Consider the following 17,076-nt stretch of genomic DNA (forward strand, 5'->3'; position numbering starts at 1 on the left):
GTGATTTTTTAATAGATATTTAAAATGGCACCAGACTGACTCTGTGGGCAGCTGTGGCTCAGGAGGTAGAGCGGTCGTCCTCCAAAGATTGGCGGTTCGATTCCCGGCTCCTCCAGTCCAAATGTCAATGTGTCCTTGGGCAAGACACTTAACCCCGTTGCTGCGCCAATGGTGTATGAATGAGAATAAATAGTTAAATTCCCCCCTGATGAGCAGGTTGGCACCCTGCGTGGTAGCCCCTGCCATCAGTGTATGAATGGGTGTGAATGGGTGAATGACATGTAATGTAAAGCGCTTTGAGTGGTCATAAAGACTAGAAAGGCGCTATATAAGTACAGTCCATTTACCAGTCCATTGACTCTTCCTACAGCTGCTCATCCACCCAAAATAATCAAGAAGGACAGCGGTCAGGGAGGAGACGGAAAAGCAACATCAGAGCCTCCTTGGCAGTGATGCAGATTTTTGGCATCTCTGTAAGGAGTCGGTCGGTGACAGCATGCCTGGAGTTCACACACAGAGCAGAAGACTGTATCAAAGATTTGGTGGTCTGATGAAACAAGAATCAAACTCCTCAATTGTAATTCAAAGTGTTATATCTGGAAGGAAGCAGCCGCCGCTTATTAACCATTGAACATGCTCCCCGCTGAGAAGCACAGCAGGGTGGCATCTTCCTGCTGTGTGAGAGAGGTTCACAGGCGCTTACTGAGATGCTGTTAAGGAAAGAGAGTGCAATGACCAGAGCCAGCAAGGTCAGAACAATCTACTGCAGAGAATTAAAGACTTACATGTTGGTTTATAATACATATAATGATCATTGTCACCTCAATGGATACAAGGATATCAGTCAGTGAACAAAAGAACAAGAGTGCAGAGTAATTGAATCTTATTAATGAAATATGTGGAAAGGCATTAAGATTGCTGTTTGAAGTTTACATAATCTCCCATTTCAATATACGCAAATCCGAGCAAGACTTAGATAAAGAATGCTGAACTTGAATTCACTGTCACAGGTGTGATGCTGCAAACAAAGATGGACAGCAGAGAGAAGAAGAGACTGCAAAAAAGAAACATGATAGATAGGATGAGAGAGGTCCTTCAAGTGGAATCCATTGCAAAAAAAACATTGTTAAACCTGATAAGACTTTTCATTTTGGATAGTTCAGATAGTTTTGTCGGCATGCTTCCGATGACTCATCTGTCTATATCAGCAATTATTTTCATTAGGTAACAGCTTTAAAGAGAAGTCTTTGTTCTGTCTTCATTTCACTGAACTGAATGGTTAATTTCCCTTGTGTGATTTTAAAAAAAAAAGAAAAAAGGGTCATCTTGTCCTTTCTGATGAGTGCAGTCAAGCTGTCAACCAGGGCACACTCTAAGTCCAAATCCACAAGATATTAGATTAGTCTCCATTAGATGGAGCGAACATCAGATTAATAGAATTATAATCTGTCAGACTTAATGAACTGTGAAATCAAAAAGTGTAGCCATGAAGTTCATAAAGTCAACATGAGCCATAAACTACAATTTTTATTCATAGACTTTAGTGAGCCTCCGCTCTTTCAAGTTCTAGTTTCAGAAAGGTTGAAGTGAAAGAATATACATAATAGCTGTAATGTTAAATGGGAAGTAAAATAAGCATAAACGACTTAAGTCCATCTTTCTACTGATTTATGATGTCTTACAGTTAAAGCTGGATGCTAACATCAAAAATTGGGACATTTCCAATGGGTGGTTTTCAGTCTTCAAAGAAGAACATGAGGTTGTCTGTGCTCTTTTAAGAAACTATATTTTAGTTGTGATATGACTGAGTTGTGTTCAACAAGCTCTGAAACAGCATTAACTACTACATTCACATTCACCTCCATAAGTCTTGATTCTCTTATTCTCCCGAGACCAGCTTGTTTTTGTTCTACCTGCATGCGCTACAGCACAAAGTGCACTACAGTAAATGCTCTAAACATTTACAGAGTTTATTTTTTAGTATTTTTTTCCATAGAGCTTTCAATTATGCTTCATGCGGTGTGCGTCTAATCAATCTTAACTCACTTGCTTTCTTATTCTAGAGATTTCAGTCAGGTCTTTTAATCTTTATTGTAAAGGCTGTAAAATGCAGATCTGTCTTAATTCAACATCCCCTTTCCAGTATCTCGTGATATTCATGATGAAGATCATGTTATGTGGTTGAAAGCTTAAGCTCATCTCACAACCTAGCTTTTTCCAAAGCTTTCCAACATATTTCACACTCTGCATCAAGAAAGTTGCAGTCTTACATCTCACTAACCTCTTCTGGAGCTTTCAACCAAATCTTACACTCTTAAGAAGATGGTGAGATGGAAGTCTGTTAATAAAAGCTCAACCACAGCTCATAGTCCTTCTTAACTCAAGGTCCACTTCCTACCTCTTTCTGGAGCTTTTTTCAACATATGATGCTCCAGAAGATGCAGTTGAAAGTTTTTAAAAATCTAATAAGGGGTCCTTGAGTTAAGATTTTTATGTCAAATTGTTTATATTACTGATCTTATAGCACTTAAACATGTAATGACATATTTGTCACACATGCACACATGCACACACACACACACACACACACACACACACACACACACACACACACACACACACACACACATACACACACACACTGCCCCCCTTTCTCTGTCCTTGCTGTTCGTTTGCACTCTGAAACACAAATGTTTTTCACCAATCTGGCAGCATATTTTAAATGATTAATCAGACTCTATCTGAGTTCATGTTCAGTCAATTAACTCCTGCGTTTCCTGCGGAAACTGCGTACAGTGAAAATCCTTATCTCCCATTTCAGATACAAATAAATGCTGCATGTGTGGCTACTGTTCTGTTTATATGATCCTTGCACATAAAAATAGCTACAAAAAACCCCCAGACTTTCCTTCATTGATTCGATTTATGCCACACAAATAGCTTGGCTTGCAGATGATTTTTCATGTCTTTACTGTGACCTTAATGGCACATCACCTCGAGGAGTGACTTCTTTTTACCTTTACGTGTATCATTCATGCTCATCATCTTCAAAAATCTCATCTTGGGAAATTATCGAGTCCGTCAACATCTTGAACCTGTAACTGCTTCAAACCGGCAATAAATCCTGGCTATACATGGATGCATAGAGATGACAATCAAACTTGAATTTCCTCAAATGGTTTTCATCAGCCTGGCTCTCTCCAAAATGACTCCCTGTACTTGAAGAAAAATAGCTAGGTGCACATTTTATTGCAATACTTGTACCTGTCAAATGTTGCTTATTTTCTGTGATCCCACTCTGACATAGAAAGGACCATCTAGGGGTGAGTGGATGTACCGTAGCTGCTCTGTCTATTGTTTTGAGGTTGATGAGAAAAATGTCTAGGGGAAGACATCAGACAGTAAATCAGACAAAACAATAACAGATGTCAGCGGTAGAAGACCTCTCCTGATAACACATTAAAGAACAAGGTGTTGGGCTGTAATCTTAAGTAAGAACAAGATGAAATGGCCTGTACTTTTGGGACAAATGCCTGTCTTGGAATCACACTTTTTGTTATTTTCTATTCACAACTGGCAGATGCCTCCCACACAGAGATTGGCTGAATAAACCTGTGATTCTGTTTGGAGAAGTAATTACAACTAGAGTGGCACACAATAGAGAGGCTATGACGGGTGTGTGTTCCTGTGTGGTATTTACATGTCAGGCCCTACTCTGTGGGCAGCTGCAGATGGTTATCCTTGTTCAGAATTTAAAGGTTGCAAAAGGGCAAAAACGTGGTACTGCTTCTGTGTGGCTGAGTCATTTCCTAGTTTTGTGACTGTCCACGAGACGGGGAAGTGACAGCAGGGAAGATTAACTTTTCTGAGACGTTACAGAACTCCTTTGTCCTCATTTTATTTAATGTCACAGCACATACGTGCATTCACAAAACAATTAACAACGCTACAGCAAGGCAGACACAGAGAGACATGAAAATAGCTGACAGTTCCATGCTAGCGTTAAACACTGTCCACAACGAATGACAAATAGCCTGGAGTTGAATTTGAGTGCGTATGAATAGTAAAATGTGGGAGATTCTACTGTCCTGGTAAATTATTAGCAACAATAACACAAATAAATATTCAACACACCAATCCTAATCAAAATTTAACATCCTTATGGTGTTGTGCCTGCGTGGGCGTTAGTGATGCAAAGTACAAAAATCACTTTACAAGTCAAATCACAATGTATTTGTTTGATTGTTGGAGGTGGGGGGCAAGCTCAGATTGTGACTCTGTCTCAGATGATTGGAAGGTTTGATGAAGGTGAGGAAGGTGTGCATAATAACACATAAACAGAGCCAATCAGGTTCATATTTGCAGCAGGTGTGTGTGTGTGTGTGTGTGTGTGTGTGTGTGTGTGTGTGTCCAGATTGTTGGATTTTGGGGGACTGACAGTAATCAGGAACGTGGCATTAGCAGGCATGTCAAACTCATCCCATAAAGGGCCATGTGGCTGCAGGTTTTCATTCCAACCAAGCAGGAACACACATGCACACCAATCAGCTGACTGAAGAGTGAGTTCAGCTGATTAAATGAGTTGAGCCTGGTATGCTCCTGCTTGGTTGGAATGAAAACCTGCAGCCACATGGTCCTTTGTGGAATGAGTTTGACACCTATGCATTAAAGGAAATATGGCACACAAGGCTGAGTCATGAAGGAGCATTCGCTGTAGTATTAACAGTGTAAATTACATGTTGATGTCTTTGTGTATCATGACCAAGCTGTGTGGTGCCTCCTCTACTCTCCTCCCCCTCAGAGCAAGCGTGAGAACGTTTTGGATGGAGTGAGACACACGGACCAGAAGCTCCTTCAGTCCTGCTCTGTATTCCTGGCGGATCAGGCAGTAAAGCACCGGGTTGAGACAGCTGTTTGTATGAGCTAGACACACAGTCAGGGGGAAGGCGTATGCCTGGGCATTGTAGAAGGCTTTACTGAAGGGCACCAAGTCAAATTTGATCAAAATCCCCCACAGGGTCAGAGCCTGGTTGGGTAGCCAGCAGATGAAAAAGGACAGGACTACGATGGTGACAGAGCGGGTGACTTTGGAGCGGCGGCGGTGGCGGCCCCTCTCACACTCTGACCTCTCTGTGACACCACTGCTGACCGTGCTGCTTACGACACGCCGGCTCAGGATGAACCTCAGGAGGAGGAGGTAGCACACAGTGATGATAATCAAAGGCACCACAAATCCCAGGAGGACTTTCTGTGTCTGATAGAGTCCCAGCAGGACTTGTGGATCCCACTGGCCCGAATCGGAGTCAGAGAACCGCACAAGGCACAGCTCGTCATCTGCAGACACCTGAAAACACAAAAATAACTGCATCAGATATCTTGTATCTTAAGAAAAGCTGGAATGGCAGTTCATTTTGTATCCATGAAATTATTAAACAAACCTGGACTGTGGTGGAGTAGAAAGCATGAGGCAAAGTAGCCACCAGTGACACCACCCAAATGGCTAAACTGGCCCATTTGGCACGAGTAGTAGCAATCCTAGGGCTGCCTGGCTTCAGAGAGGTGACCAGGGAACGGTAGCGGGTCACGCTCATGGCAGTGAGGAAGAAGACGCTGGCGTACATGTTCAGTGTGGTTACCAAGCTCACGATTTTACACATGACCCAGCCGAAAGGCCAGCGGAAGTCCAGCACTGTGTCCACAGCCCAGAAGGGCAAGGTGAGGACAAACTGGAGGTCCGTCAGTGCCAGGCTCATCACAAAGCAGTCAATGGCGGAGTGGTGGTGGCCACGTCGGCGGGAATGAAGCAGGAAGAGTGCCAGGAGATTACCCACAAGCCCCAGAACACATACCACCAGGTAGACCAGAGCAATGAGAACTCGCACCTGTCACACAACACAGACATATTGAATATCATTTACTGTGAGCTGCTAAATATACACACTCAAACACACATTTAATCAAAGTAAAACATGCATAAAATAACCACCTACAAGCATTTCAGTAGGGTTGATTAGGATAATGTCGGACACTTTTTGCAATTCTGACTTGTTCACCATATTTACATATGAATCCACTACATTATATCAACACCTAATATCATTATGAAATCCCTGAGATGTTTCCTTGTTAAATCAGAAGACAATTTTTAGACATTGTTCTCAAAAGGAAAATGGCAAATATATGACTGTTCCTTGTGCCAAATCATTTCAGAATTTGTAGATTTTATAATCTGGGACACTATTTTTTTAGGCTTAGAAATACTTAGATTTATACAAAGCAGCCTTTCTGAAATGTGCATACTCATATTTGGTCATTTAATTTTGTCTACTGTACCTACATGTTTTTTTTTTGCTTTCTGCATCAGACTGTTAAAAAAACTAGTAGCCTGTATGTTGACATGTGTAATGTTAAACAATATAACGTACACAGTTTGCATACTAGCTTTAGAATAACTGAATAGAAAAAGTTGTCCCACATTAGTCAATGTCCCACATTACCCTAATCCACCCTATGTTAGGTTAGTTCATACAAAAGGATTTGAAACGTTTATGTTGGTTTGGTGTTGTTACATCCAGCTGGATAGTAAATCTTTAAACAGACTTACTGCCAGGTTTGCACTGTCTCCATGCAGGTCCATAGAGGACTCCTTAGAGAGGATGTGAAGCCAGCAGTTCAGTGAAAGGTTAAAAGAGGCCAGGTTGGAGGCTGCTCCTGTGGGGTTGACCAGTTTGGAGATTTCGCGTTCATCCTCCTCTCCTCCGCACACACTGAGAGCGGTCAAGGGTCCGGAGGTGCTGCTGTTGCTCTGCATGATGCTGCAGGGCAAAAAAAGCGACTCACTTTTAAAACAAGTTCGGCAGTTTCACCTCCTCTTATGAGATTAACTTCCAAACTGCAGATGTGCAGACGTGGATACAAAAACTTCCATTGTCCTCGTGTTGTGTTTAATGCAAGTGTCAGCGGGAGATCAGAGTTGCATCATATAAGCAAGTCATTTCTAAACTTAAACGCGCCACCGCTCGCATTTTATTATTTTTTCCAAGCTGGGAAAAATAAAGTGTTAAATATAAACGCTGATTTATCCGTGAAAGCCTACTTTGGAGCGTTCAGCCACAAGTCTGACATGATGCAGCCATCCTTCTGCTGACAGCATCCACAGACTGGAGGCTTTTATACTCACGGAGGCTCTCCTCCACCGCTTGGTGGCGCACTGCCTGGGTGTGTACATGTATGCTTAAATATAAAGTCGTATTGTATACATTTTAAGTAGGAATGATGCTTCACTGTTAAATTAAAAACAGAAAAAGGTGCTACTTCTCTGCATCCTTTAAAAGATACTATCAGATACAAAGACACAAAGACAGTATGCTTGCAATTCATTGTTTTTTTTCCTCCTCTTTGATGGAGCCAGTTAATCTCACTCTCTGATGTTACATCTAAATTTCACCTTTAATATTCCTGCAAATGATGTGAAGCCTACAGGATGGCATTTTCAGAAAGGTTCCCCTGAGCCTACAAGGATTTGTTAATGCAAGTCTGAAATTGTACACATCAGAGGAATGATAAATTAGATTTCAAACAGCTTTCAGTCTTTGTGAGGGAGCCAGCGTGAGAGAGATGTGTATATTTGTGATTTGCATGTCTCATAGGTCACTGTTGGTATTCAGAAATGCAGCACTGTGTTTGGTTCTGTGTGCATTTCAGAGAAAAGAGATGCTGATTACAGACATTTTCTAAAGTAGTGTCAATGGGCCAAACTGGAATTGCTTGCACAACCTGTAATTTACAGACAACAATTTGCACAAATCTTTTACCTGCACATTTTATTTGCTGCTTTTTTCAACAGAGTTAAGCCTACTGCAATACTTCACCAGTTCTCTCCAAGGAACATTAAATAAGTGAAATTCTTTCAAATTCAGCAGTCAAGTCAAGTTGAACTAATTTATTCCCTGTCTTATTTTCTATCTGGTTTCAGAAACAGTCATTAACAAATTTAAATAAAGATTAATATTAATTTGCTGACAGCTTCCCTTTTCTTGTTTAACGTGTAATGTTTTAATCTTGTAATGTTTAACCAATATTAAGATGGATGGAAATACAGATATGGTTATAATCTGACCCTGAAATTCACTATGGAGCCACTCATTTGGATTCTCCAGGAGCTTTTGATGACTACTTTTACTTTCTTTATTTTGTCTTTGTATTTCAGCATGGGAGTGTGATTTAAAAGACACCCACATGCTGTATTTGTCTGTGTGAAACTTTTTTGAGTCAAGATAAATGAGTTATAGATTATCATGAATGAGAAGAGCCTGGATTGTTCTGATAATAGCTTTTATGTTTTATTGTAGTTCTGACTAATCAGACACTCACTTAACTGTGAACTCCACTAGTTCTAAAGTCAGTTTTTCACATACAATTCCTTTAGGCTGACCAAGGACATTCAGCATGCTCTTTATTTGTCTTTTGTGGAGAGAGAGTCTCAAAGACAAAATTTGAATTCACACTCTGAATGGTTCCCTCTGCACTGCTGCAATGCATAAAATATTACAGTGGTGGAGGGTGAACAGATCCAATCAGTAACTGTGTCCTTGATTCAGAGAATTGACACATGGGGTTGAACAAATGATTTTTTAATAAAGCACTTCATGCAAGTGAATAAAATGGGGACACGGAGGGGGGGATCATTAGATATCTAGCCTATAGTATGCTCTCAAATAGGCCTTTAATCCAGCCAGTAATCTAATTATCTAGTATACTGAATCAAGATATTCATTAAGGTTACCATATTTCAAAGATGTCCATCTCTTGTTTCTCATAGTATCCAATTAGGAAAATTCTCCAAAAGTGACATAATTAAGCAAAAACATCATCAGTTTTAATATAATCATGAAGGGGCAGGATGTGTCACCTCAACTCATGATTAAATATTTTTCGTCTTATCCCAAAAGTTCCACAAATTGAAAAATGAAGCTTGAACGAAATCTCCTGTGGCCCGTTGCCGCTTAGATAGAAGCACCTCTCAACTCTGACATGATTGATATTCTGGTTGAATGTCTACCTACATCCATAATTCTCTATCACACCACCGCAACAAACTGTAGCTTAAAACTGCCTGATCAATAATTCATGTCTGTGCTCCCAGTGTGGATAGTGTACCACTGAAGTCATTCTGGTTTTAAAGTGTAAAAGTTTTTTGACCTCGTCTGGTCTTATAGCTTGAACAAACAGCACTAAGTGAGGAATGTTAAATGTAAATGACACATGTTCTCATTGTAGAAATGAGCACAGAAACCCAAAGTATTCAAAAGAAATCCTTAAATTTTCACATTTCATTTATTAATTGAACTGATGAATTTTCTACACTTTTTTTGCCCATTCATTTGAATTAGAAAGTGTGTCATAACGTTTGAGTGGTACTGTACTGCTAGCATGACTTGTTTGCCTGTCAAATGATCAGAATCATACGTTAAAACCCTCACAATGTGTTATGTGTGTAACTGCAGAAGGTAAACTCAGTGTCTTCAATGGCAGATAAAGCTTTATCTGCAAGCTTTGCACTGTTTTTAATTGAACCAAGTACATCATGAAAAGAGCATCTTAAAGGCTGCTTGAATATCAGCGGTTCAAAAATAAATCCACACATGACCTCAATGTCGCTCTCATTCTTTTGGCTGGCACAGCATTGAGCTAATAAAATATAGTACACTACATGTGCTGTAGAGTGTATGAGCAGATGTTGACTCTCTTGCGTTGTGCCTTAACATATACATTTTCTCAGATATACAGAGGCGATCCTGAGAATAGAGATCCTATAGATAAGCTTTCTAGATATGCATTATGGACGGAGGAGAGGATGAAAATAGTGGATGCTTTATTTCAGCACAGTCATGGGGAGAGAGAACATTATATGAGGCTCTGTGTCAGCGAACCAGAGACGAGAATAACTTTTGAAGTATTATTTTAATGGATACGCTCCCTGTAAGAGTGGGCAGTTTGAGCAATTTTCCCTCAAATGCATAAAATAACAATTTGTTTTGCAGCATTTTCCTTTGACCCAACTAGAAAAAGGTACTTCACATCAGCCAATAATTATAGGTTCTCAAATATAATAACCACAAAGAGCTTTCCTAAATGGAGCAATAATATCCAGTTTTTCAAAGCTGAATGCTACTTTACCGTATTGATAGGTGGCATAAAACTACAATTTAATGGGTTTTAAATGAAAGTTTGGAGTCATCCAGAAAACTTTTGCTTAGCACTTTATTTTGGGGTTCAAGGCACTTTTTTTCTTGTTTGTAATTTGCCTCATTATTTTTAGGATGCACATTTCTTCTAGCCAGGATACATGGATGCATGAAAGAAAAACTTCAATTGCTTCCAAAAAATCACCAGCAAAAACATTTTAATTGTCTTGTGCATCGTCAGCATTGCTTTGAACAAAATGCATCTCAGATCATTCTTCAAAAGGATTTTAAACACATACATTTAAAGTGAATAATAAAATATAGCAGTAGCCATGCATGTATACTGTGTTGCAGATCACCTTGCATACAACATTACAATACATGGTCTTCCAGGTCTCTGAGGCTCAGTTTTTCTAAAGCAGCATGAAAAATTACATCTGTGTGGCTGACCTCCTCACTGACCTCCGCCTGAGTGAGTGAACGTCAGTTAGAAACATTTTTTAACTAGCTGTTTGTGTGGTGGAGAGCATACATTCCTCAACACATCACTGTCTCTGCAGTGAGAAACAGACGCTGAAAAGCAATCAAACTGCTCATTTGGATGCTGCACTTGCAAGTAAGCCCACACTCTTTGGTACGTCTTTCCTCCTGGGAGTGCGAGGAGATCAGTGATCATCACAGTGCCTGGGATCCTGGTGGTGGGAGGGTGGGAAATCTGTGGTGGGGAGGTCTGTCTGAGGCCAGAGATTCTCCATCAGGCTATACAAGGCCTCAAAGCCCTTTGAGACAGAGAGGAGCGAAGGAGGACGGATGTCTTGCACTTCATCCATCGACTGCAGGGAGCGGGACGGCACTGAGGGGCGGAGATGTGGAGGACAAGCATTAGAGTCTGTTAGTGAGAGAGAGGGAGAGAGAATGTGTGTGTGTGTGCGTGCGTGCGTGTGTGTGTGTGTGTGTGTGTGTGTGTGTGTGTGTGTGAGCGCACATCTACGGACCTTTGGTCTCTGTGTACTCTCCATGGCTGAGTTGACTGTAGGCGTCTGGCTGCAGATTTGAGGAAATGAGCAGAGAAAAGGAGAGGAGCAGAACCTGGACATAAACACAGACAGCAGGACAAAAATCAGGCCAAGTGCAGAAAACAGAGGACAGAAAGCCAGATGGGAAAAGAAGGGAGTTATTAAGTATAGTCTACATAAAATCATCCACAAAAGATGACAGCAGGTGTCTTAAACGTTCAGTTGGATTCACATCTTAAAGAATAAACACAGCAGTAGCCAACAGAGGAACACATTCAACCATTATGTGCTTTGGCACACTGTGTAACGGCATATATTATTTAGTTGTTGCAAATTATGTTGTGTGTGCAAATGAATGAAGTGTTGTGTTCTCACCAGGATGCAGGTCCCTCTCTGTGTTGTTTTGCTGTAGCTGTTAGGAAGGAGAGCTTGTAGCCGGCTTAGCTGCTCCAGCAGTGCACTACAATACAAATATGAACAGGAAGATGAAAGAGACTGTAAAGTTTTTGTAAGACAGGCTACATGTTGTTTGAAATACAGGCATTATCTCTCAGTGTCTCACTGGCAGCTGAGACAACAAAAAGACGAGCAGCACATAACCAGGAAATGTACTCATACGTGCCCTCTTCCTACGTTTTATGTCAGCTCACTGCAGCACTCTGCCAGCATCAGAAAGAAAGCGGCATAATGAGATGACAGGATGAAGAGAATGCAATGTGAGGTTTTTAAATCGGACAGGCTTTGTATTCTGGTAATTTTCTACTGAGCTTTCTCAATCCTGATTCTAAACAACAAAGCGGTTGCCAGCATCTCAAGAGGAAGAGGCCAAGGGACAAAATCAATATGGCTCAACGAAACACTGACACATCAAGGTACAAAAGAGAGAGTGAGACGTGACTCATGCAAACAATTTAGCTACACGAAAACAAATCCAAGTGTGAGATGAAACTGTAACTAAAAAGACAAACTGGCACTAAGAAAATACTCAGGGCACCACTTTAGAGGGTATCTTGTAGTTTTTATTTCCTGTTTGAAAAGATGCCTACAAAAAAGATTATACAATTGAAGGTAAATCTGCCTTAACATTCAGTGATTCCAGCCTGTGATGAATTGCTGATTTCTAAATGATTATAAAATATTCAATAGATTAATGGATAATGGGAATGAATATCAGCCTCATCTAAGGACTCACTTGTTGGTCTCCTCCAGTTGGTGGATCTTTCTCTGCAGCTGGAGGTTGTGAGTACTACATGCAGACATCCTGATGACAGAGACAGTATGAAAAAGAGGGGGAATAATGACAGAATGAATGAAAAGGGTACCAAAAACCACTGTGTTATGAAGGCATTTTGACAAAATCTGCATGCTGTTCTGTCATCCAGTGATACCAGTGCTCATCCTGCTGGCTCCCTTGTTTCTGTTAGTCACTGTGACTCACCCTCCATTATGGCCCCTCTTACTGAGCTCAACTATGATTGATAATGATACCCTGTTGATACGCTCCACTTGCAGCTGACTTAATTGCCAACAAATGCTGACTTTGCTCAGGGGGAGTGACGGTTTCACCTGTATCATGGAACTTGTGTTACCCACAGGCAATACAGCTTCCCACTATAAGCACAAAATCAATTTGATATACATTATGACAGAAAGTACACCTACATAAACTCTTCCTAGCCTCAAAATATAATTTAAATTGGTGTTTACTGGTTCACAGGGGCGGACTATACCATTAGGCAAAGTAGGCACCTGCCTGGAGCCCCCAATAGCTATGATGCTAAGATATAAAAATATTGCATTATGTTACTATTCTAATTCATTGTACCATGAAATAACTTTAAAAAGACCCCAAGGCACTTTTAAAAGATGCACCTGTGTACTTGTACTTCTACTTCAGAGGAAAACATTGTACCACTACTCTTACCTGACAGATAAATGTTACTGGTTACGTTGAGTTTACACACTAAACATAGTTTACACCACTGCCAATACCAACATTCACAGTTATAGAAAGGGTGAGAATAAACCCAAAAAATCACTAAATATACTTAATAATTCAGATGAAATCATCTTTGGAACCCCTGCTCTAACTGTGGTCCACAGCACCTCTTCACATCCTCAGACCACTCCTCCATACTCAGATAAATGATGAAATCAACAATTTGAGCCCAGTATAAATGGAATCAAATAATCCTACACTCCAGGGGTACTTCTGAACAAAAAACTGGAGTGGTCTGAGAAAACTGAGGAATTTAAGGGAATTGCTGTACCATCCTCTTAGAGGAGGCTCAAGTATTTCATCGTATGAATCAATCTAGCTGCAGCACTCTGCATTGTTTGCGGAGGTGTGATGGGGCAGAAGAGCCAACGTGGGGGAGGCAGGCAGGATTAGCACATTTGGTGACAAAGGCTGTCCGCGTCTCATGGCTGATTCTGCGCAGCCTGGCAATAGAAAAGAGGGGGAGGAGAACTAAACTGAGCTCCATCTTGGCAAAACCTCCTGCCCCAACTATTGTGAGATGCTGCATTTACAAAGCATCTCTAGCTTCCGTTTTATGCCCCCAAGCTGCAGCACAGAGTGGTTTAACTGCCCTTTTGTGTCTCTGGCTAACTCACTACAGTATGTTTTCTGATTGAATGACAGATCAGGAAAAAAAGATCAGCAGAGCACCTGGGCCATTAATAATTGTCCAGGTAAAGCTTCAAATCCTAATCCTTATTATATAGAATACTTACCTATGTTGCCATGTATATAGCAGTATAATTAGATGTGTAACCCAGCCCTTGACTGAAACATTGTCTGTACATGTCTGTAAGTTTCTGAGGTCACAGTCCACACTATGCTCTGTTCATGATAAAGATAATTACGGTGTTCACAGAGCACCTCCCTCTAGCAATGTTGACAGTTATACTAATATCCAAATCTGTTCTGCTATATACAAAATAATTCCTTATTCTGTAAGTAAATGAGAAAGTGTCTGGTTCTAAGCGTGTGTACAGTACATGTATGATTATTTGGACACAGGGAGTGGACATATTGACTGACACTCAATTTAATTGAATGATTGTACATGCTGGAAAAATTGCCATGTTTGTGCTATAATTCATGTTTTTTCAACTATATATTTCTCTTACATATATGTTCTTGACTGAAAACGATTGTTTGGCCCCCCATTAACTCTCAGTATGAAGAAATCTTAATGAACACTATTGCAGGGTCCCTGTGTTTTGATGTTGGCAACATCATCGGAAAGTGTGTTATTTTTGTTATGTTTTGACACTGAATTCCCCAGACACAGTTGCTCAGCTCTGTGAAGCCTTTTTCTCTTATAAAAAGTGCTGAACTTCTAAGAGCTTCTTTGTTAGGTCAGCCATGACAGCTACTGCTGTCTCCACTCTTTGTCTTTTTATTTGAAACCACTGTTGTTGCAGTGAATTTCCTGTCAGCCTGAGGAGCTTTTAAAGGTAAACTGCAGGTAACAGCTCAGAAAAAAAACTTTCATTGACTCTGGTTTATCAAACGGTGACCAAAAAATACCCAAACTTCCCATCTGTGTAACAGATTGTTGAAGTTGATCATGGCAAAACAAGCTCATTATAAATGGCTGCAGATAAAAGTTACATTTTCTAGGCCAGTGCATGTAGAGATAATGTGAAATTGAGTGACGATGCAGAGTGCAACCTGCTCCTACCTTCCTTCCAGACTATCAACATATTCCCTCTTCTTTTTCCGACTTTCTTGAGCCGAGTGCTTGTTGCGGATTTTCCTGCGGATCTTCTTCAAAACCCTCTCTTCAGACTTGTCAGGGAGATGAAACACATGGGAGGATAGGGACAAGAAAGAATGGGGAAGAAAAGGGTAAATGAAAGGAAACTGGGTTGGGGAGGGTGGGAATCTGGCAGAGGTTGTGTGACTAGGGATACAGATTTAGATGCATGCATGAGCGTTTCTATGTGAGTTTGTCTGTCCTACATACAGTACATGTAAGTGTGTCTTGCTCATGTACCTTGGAGAGGGGGAGTTTGGTGGGTATGTTTACCCCTTCTTTAGCCAGAAGCTTCTTCTCATCCTCATTAAGTATAATTTCCTGCAGGGAATGCTGGGGTACTCGCTGTGCCTGTGAACCAGATGGACAGAATATTCCAGTTTGAGCAAATTTCTGGGCATCTTATCCAAAGAAAGCAGTGGAGTGGACTGATTCTGTTTTTTTTATGCAAAAGATTCTTACTTCCTGTCCTAGGTTGGAGAGCAGCAGGTCCTTCACTGTGAGGGTCTGACTGGACAGGGAGCTTTGGTTCGTAGAGAGGTAGTACGTGATTCCCAACTGCTCTTGGAGGTCACCACACTCCCAGCCTGTGCATTGCACAAATAAAACCAGTAACACAGCAGGTGATTCACAAAATTGCCAGCATGCGCCATTCAAAGAAAACTAAATGTTTAGGCTCCTGCCCTTGTCTTCAGTGAGACCTCTGTGACAGCATCCCACTGCCTTTGACAAAATGTTCCACAAAATGTGCTATATGTCACTCTGTCTCCATAGATCTGGTTTAAACTGTTAATTTTGGCAGTGTGAAAGGGGACCATTATTTAAAAGATGTGCCATCAAAAGACAATTTAATCACGTGATGAGTAACAATTGTAAAACCTTTTATCCTTTACAAATGGTCAGAAATTGGAAAACCAAATTGTTTGCTCTTCAAAAGAGGCCCTGATGCTCAAAGCTTTGTTTAAAAGCTTTCCTTATTTTGCCACTGAAGCTGCAAATGGATAAATCTCACACCAAGGGTTTCATTTTGTAACTTGGCTGTCACCTAGTTCTTCCATTTTTTATGACTCATAACATGACAATTGTGATTGTTGTTAAAACAGCAGATCTTTGCAGAACATAAGCTGCAAATACTGTGCAGCTTTCACAGATGTGTATTCTAGTATAGAATTATAAAGTTTTACAGAACATCATAACTTTCCATTTTAAATCTACTCTCACCTAGATCAATGGAAACATCAGATGTCATTTCATTTGCGAGCTTAGCTGGTGGTTGCTCTAGAGGTGGAGGCTGAGGGAGTGACTGTGTGTCAAAAGCTGGAAAAGGCTTGCAGGGGGTTGAGTTAGGGCTCTTTGTGGGATCCATTTGGGGGTCCTCGTAGATGCCACTGTCAGTGGTGCAGGGCGACCACAAGGGGGATGCTGGAGCTGAGGAGTCGCTCCCACCCAGCAGAGTATCCAGGAAGTTATCAGCACCACTCTGCTCAGGGCTCAGGGTCTGAAGAGGAGGGTATGTGTAGAACATGACAACCTCACCATTGAACTTAACAAGATCATATTTCCCCACACGAGCACAGGCAAGCACATAAACACAGTGGCCACTCATTTCCTTGAGCTCATCTGACCATGACTCTTGGCCTCAGTCATGGTTGCAGCTTGCAGACATACAGGAGAACACGATGAAACTATAAGTGGGCTCTTATATTTCCTAAGCATCAGCTCATACATGTCCCTTCAGAATACAGATCACATTCAGCAGTCATATTTTCATAATGAGTTTCAATGAATTTGTGGTTGTGATTATGTTGTCCCCCTAGTGACTCTGTTCACATGCAAACCATGCAGAGTGACCATCGCACTCACCTCTTGAATTGTGATAGACCATGGTTGGTTGCTGTGGCAACTAGTGGTTTCATCAGTGTTCCTGAGGAGGAGGTCAATGAGGTCCATCGCACTATGCATCTGAAATGGAGAACCACTCTGAGCAACAGGTTTGAAATTGAGGTGCTTGTTTTTAAAGAAAATTACTTATATGTTCAATTTGGTGTCACAAACTCAATTCTACACTTGCCTTTGACAAAGACTGAAGCCTTGTCAAATCAATAC

General features: G+C 41.0%; 2 protein-coding genes across 2 annotated transcripts; both read right to left on the reverse strand.

The window, feature by feature from the left end:
* Positions 1-4,732: 4,732 nt before the first annotated feature.
* LOC128369043 (relaxin-3 receptor 1-like) lies at positions 4,733-6,811 on the reverse strand. The gene is made up of 3 exons (XM_053329995.1): positions 6,605-6,811; positions 5,439-5,882; positions 4,733-5,344 (listed from the first exon to the last, which is right to left on the reverse strand). The coding sequence occupies exons 1-3, from the start codon at positions 6,809-6,811 to the stop codon at positions 4,733-4,735; spliced, it is 1,263 nt and encodes a 420-aa protein (XP_053185970.1).
* A 4,041-nt stretch (positions 6,812-10,852) lies between these two features.
* Positions 10,853-16,576, reverse strand: LOC128369618 (cyclic AMP-responsive element-binding protein 3-like protein 3-B). Its single transcript, XM_053330696.1, has 8 exons — positions 16,192-16,576; positions 15,433-15,557; positions 15,211-15,321; positions 14,896-15,002; positions 12,396-12,464; positions 11,579-11,663; positions 11,183-11,276; positions 10,853-11,040 (listed from the first exon to the last, which is right to left on the reverse strand). Exons 1-8 carry the CDS (start codon positions 16,574-16,576, stop codon positions 10,853-10,855), a joined length of 1,164 nt encoding a protein of 387 aa, XP_053186671.1.
* Between the last annotated feature and the right edge of the window lie 500 nt (positions 16,577-17,076).

Source organism: Scomber japonicus, chromosome 12, assembly GCF_027409825.1.
Source record: "Scomber japonicus isolate fScoJap1 chromosome 12, fScoJap1.pri, whole genome shotgun sequence".
NCBI classification, from domain to species: Eukaryota; Metazoa; Chordata; class Actinopteri; order Scombriformes; family Scombridae; genus Scomber; species Scomber japonicus.

Excerpts from the sequence above, each read along its gene's own strand:
- LOC128369043 (XM_053329995.1), bottom strand. The coding sequence starts at position 6,811 with ATGCAGAGCAACAGCAGCACCTCCGGACCCTTGACCGCTCTCAGTGTG. Across the intron at positions 5,883-6,604 it reads GAGACAGTGCAAACCTGGCA|GTGCGAGTTCTCATTGCTCT; the intron begins GTAAGTCTGTTT and ends GTTGTGTGACAG. Across the intron at positions 5,345-5,438 it reads TCTACTCCACCACAGTCCAG|GTGTCTGCAGATGACGAGCT; the intron begins GTTTGTTTAATA and ends TTGTGTTTTCAG.
- LOC128369618 (XM_053330696.1), bottom strand. The coding sequence starts at position 16,576 with ATGAGTGGCCACTGTGTTTATGTGCTTGCCTGTGCTCGTGTGGGGAAA. Across the intron at positions 15,322-15,432 it reads TCTCCAACCTAGGACAGGAA|GCACAGCGAGTACCCCAGCA; the intron begins GTAAGAATCTTT and ends TCTGGTTCACAG. Across the intron at positions 11,664-12,395 it reads CAACTGGAGGAGACCAACAA|TGCACTGCTGGAGCAGCTAA; the intron begins GTGAGTCCTTAG and ends TTTGTATTGTAG.